This window comes from Serpula lacrymans (genome assembly GCF_000218685.1).
Source record: "Serpula lacrymans var. lacrymans S7.9 unplaced genomic scaffold SERLAscaffold_10, whole genome shotgun sequence".
NCBI classification, from domain to species: Eukaryota; Fungi; Basidiomycota; class Agaricomycetes; order Boletales; family Serpulaceae; genus Serpula; species Serpula lacrymans.
In genome coordinates this window covers 1,938,655-1,942,435 of record NW_006763299.1, presented here as the reverse complement: position 1 = coordinate 1,942,435, position 3,781 = coordinate 1,938,655, and the positions used below count along the sequence as shown (strand labels likewise).

The 3,781-nt window shown below is 44.6% G+C and overlaps 2 protein-coding genes across 2 annotated transcripts; one reads left to right on the top strand and one right to left on the bottom strand.

Annotated features, from left to right (window-relative positions):
- Positions 1 to 1,617: 1,617 nt before the first annotated feature.
- On the bottom strand, positions 1,618 to 1,968 carry SERLADRAFT_440684 (uncharacterized protein; the record flags this gene model as incomplete). Its single annotated transcript, XM_007321141.1, has 1 exon — positions 1,618 to 1,968. One exon carries the CDS (start codon positions 1,966 to 1,968, stop codon positions 1,618 to 1,620), a length of 351 nt encoding a protein of 116 aa, XP_007321203.1.
- Positions 1,969 to 2,375: 407 nt separating this feature from the next.
- On the top strand, positions 2,376 to 3,634 carry SERLADRAFT_417033 (uncharacterized protein; the record flags this gene model as incomplete). The annotated part of the gene is made up of 8 exons (XM_007321140.1): positions 2,376 to 2,434; positions 2,623 to 2,679; positions 2,725 to 2,839; positions 2,910 to 2,947; positions 3,260 to 3,359; positions 3,430 to 3,467; positions 3,528 to 3,567; positions 3,605 to 3,634. 8 exons carry the CDS (start codon positions 2,376 to 2,378, stop codon positions 3,632 to 3,634), a joined length of 477 nt encoding a protein of 158 aa, XP_007321202.1.
- Positions 3,635 to 3,781: the final 147 nt, after the last annotated feature.

Sequence of the window (3,781 nt, the reverse complement as noted above, 5' to 3'; positions counted from 1 at the left end):
TAGCAGGCTCCTGACGCACAAACTGTAGTGCTCAGAAGGACTCTAATCGAAAGGGATGACAATGACTTCAAAAATGGGAAGTGACGATGACAGCAGTTGACAGTGGTAGCAGTGGGAAGTGTTGTGACCACACTGGATCACAAGCAGCAGAGTAGTGAACTTGAAATTAGAGAAGAAGTCTGGATTGGAGTTCTTGTTCTTTTTTTACAAGGTAAAATACAGGGGTTTATATAGTAAAAGAAAAGTAGGCTATGCACAGTATAGCTGTGCAAAAAGAATGAGAAAGAATATGAAGGAAGGAATGTACGCTGACAAATCCTGCGTAGGTAGTACAGGATAAGATTGTCAAAAAAAGGAAAAGAAAGGGATAGAACAATGAATGCTGTGAGTAATGTCACAGGTTTGTATAGCCATAAAGTAAAGTCCAATAGCAAAAAGAGAGCAGGAAAATCATGATGTCATGGGAAGATGCAGTAAAAAAAAGGCAAGGCAAAACACTATCAGTATCAACACAGTTCCTTTATTGTCAGTCAGGCATTCTAAAAAATATGTGTCCATAAAAATGATTCAAAAATCAAAAATAATCGCACTATAAATGAATGTTCTGCTGAAGAAAAAGAAACTGGAGCCACCAATCCACCACCTAGTCCAAATCCGACAGTTCCATGGCCTTACCAATGGACTGGTTGTGTTGGACCACCTGATCAAACGAGGGAGGGAGAGGAGTAGTTCCAATTTGGAACAAGTGAGTCCCAGGCAGCGTGTGATAGGTGTAGCTGTAGCGAAGATGATGGACAAAAGATAAGTGTACCCAAGTGAATGGGACAGCGATGAACATGGGCGACGCAAGGGGATGAACCTTCTCCAGCTCAAAAACTACCCACCCACGCTCCAACCAGGCAAGACGAGCGACCAATGTTTTGATAGTATATGATGGTAGATCGACATCATAAAGATGGACCTGTTGCCCTATTTGAACCGGCCGCCGGGGCTTTGCTGATATTAGCAGTGGCATGTGGTAGTCAACGGATCGGCGACGGAAGCGGATAGGAAGTGGTGACATCAGAAATGGTGGGGGTGCAAATAAGATGAGGAGGAGGAGGGTGGAGGTGACGAAAAAGTGGATTAGAATGGGGATCCAGAAACGACCGTCAGGTGAGAATAAAAAGGAGAGGAAGGGGCCCATGGTGGGGCTAGGCAAAGGAAGGGGAGTAAGGGAAACGACAAAAGCGAGGGCGCAATGCAATGTGTAGCCAGTGGCGACGCGAAAATTTGCTGAAATGCCGAAATGCCGAAAGTACCGAATGGAAAAGCAAAGGTGAGCATGACTGGATTGCCTAATAGAGGTGATGCTGATCAGCCACAAGTTCAAAAAGGGCAATATTAATTACTATTCCACGTGGCACTGTGCCTGTGTGGCGCAAAGGCGAGTCTTTTTGAATATTCGCTTCGTTATTGACACCTGTCCATGCTACCAATCAACTTTGGTGCATGACACTGTCTGAGTCATCCTCAGAATGGTCAATGCGGCCAACAATAGTTGGCTTGCATAATATTGCTTTGTCATCATCAGAAAAATAATTGGGGTCATCTGAGGATGGGTTATCAACCCAACCATCAATTGTCCGGGTACAAAGTAGGGGCATGGTTGACAGCCAACATTGAGACGCTTGGCGCATAGTTGGTGGCTGTGAAGGCATTCAGATTGAAGAGGTAGATGCCACATTTGCACCAGGCCTGCAAAACTGTGTTAGTGATGAAAGCACTCTTATAATCCTCCCAGTACTCTTTCACAACATGTTGCTGAGCGATGGATGTCCCATATTTGGCTGTGTACAGCTCTGCATGCCAATACCAGGCCTTCTGCATTGGGCCAAAAATGCCAACATCAAGAGGCTGTAAGCGGTGAGTGGTGTGCGGAGGGAGGCAGAGAAGATGGATTTGGTTCTTGATAGCAAGATCAATCATGGTAGTCATCAGGTGCGATCTGTGACCATTGTAGACGAGAAGAGTAGGCTTGCCAGACTTGTTTTGAGCATGAGATTGAGAAATGAATGATTTTCTAAACTACTCTGTGCATAAAAAGTTGTTAGTCTATCTGTTAATTGACGTAGTTAAACTGTAAAATATTAGTAGACAGATACAATAAAAAAATGGAAATGTACAAAATTTCAGGGTGAACTTCATACAACTCCGCACCAATGACCGTCCCTGTAAAAATAAAGCCAGGGAGTACAGCCTTTCCCTTATACGTCCTGAGTGCAGTGTAATGGTGCTTGATGATTCCCAGATCACAACACACTGCCTTGAGGTTCCTGGCTGCACCGGTGCTGGTAGCCGCACATGCTGCCTGTATTTTCTTTTTGAGGTCCACTATGTCGCTGATGGGGGCTTGGGGGGCTGGGACTTTAAAGTGTGGCAATGGTGCCTTCTGGTTTGTATGGGAGACATAAGTTGAAGATGTTAAGGGGGTTAGGGGAGTAAAACTGTCAATATTAATGAGCTCTTTGTGCTTACCAGTGTGATCTTCATCCATCAACAAGCGTGAGGTTTGTGCTGAAGCGGAGCTGGCGGGCCTTGATTCATTATCTTGGTGTGTGATTGCTTGTTTCGGTCACCTAGTCACAACTTCATCATTGTTCTCATTTCTCCAGACACCTCGGGGCCCCAATTAGCTTGGTAGGTACCTGGCATTGTAGGCGCTTACCTATTGACGCTTCTCAGGACAAAACCGCAATATTTCCAGCACGAGATCTGGTCAAATCTGGGCATCTTTCCCTCAAAATTCACACTTTTGGAGATTAAGAGCTTAGTGTCAGGTCTATCGTTGTTGCAAAAGGTAAGCTCTTCATCAAATTCTTTCACAGTTATATTCTCTATACTCTATTCTACATCTGACAATTTTCTAGCTACCTGTACAGCGATTGTTGAGCCTCTGGAGGCCCAAGTGAATATCTTTTACCGGTTGCATCTGGTGTCTAACAATAGTATGACACATATTTGTGTGCCGTTATCTGGCAACTGACCTCCATGGGAGATACCAAAAGGATTGCTGAGATAGGCTTACAAGTTTTTTTTTTCTTCTTTCAAATATCTGCAGTTGCGTCACGACTGTAAGCGCTCGATAAGCGCCTAGATGCCATAATTGAATAAGCGCTCACCGTTGATCAAAAAGGATAATCCCGAAAGATCCTAGTTGGTCTTTGAACACGTCCGAGTAGAAGCTCATCTGCAAACACATACAACGGGCCACTTGAAGATCATCGTCCACATTGTGGAATCTGAAAATGGCCTCGAATTCAAGAGCCAAAGGGAACGCTGGCGGTGGGGATGAGACACCAGGAAATAGACAACCAAAGGTAAGTTTAAACTACAGCCCAAATGCACCCCTCAGCGAACTTAACCTCTTGCTACCGATATTGCCTACAGACAACGCCTTCCCACAGAGGGACACGATATAAGGAAAAGTACGTTACCTCCATATTCGACATAAATTCCAGACTCTAACCTCTGGCACGTGTGGATAGATTTCAGATGCTCCGAGAAAAATATGACCAAGTGAATGCTGTACGTACATTTGCGCTTTCATTCTACGTACTATTAGGACCATGTAATGGAGGGGTACAGGAAGTAGTCCAACCGCAAAAAAACTCGAGACTAATTCTTTAATCTCAGCTTCACCAGGAATACGAACGTGATCTGGGTATCGCCAACCAGAAGCTGAGAAGTATCCAGGCTGAAAACGAGTGCGTCTCGCTTTCCAAGTATCTATCTCACAGCC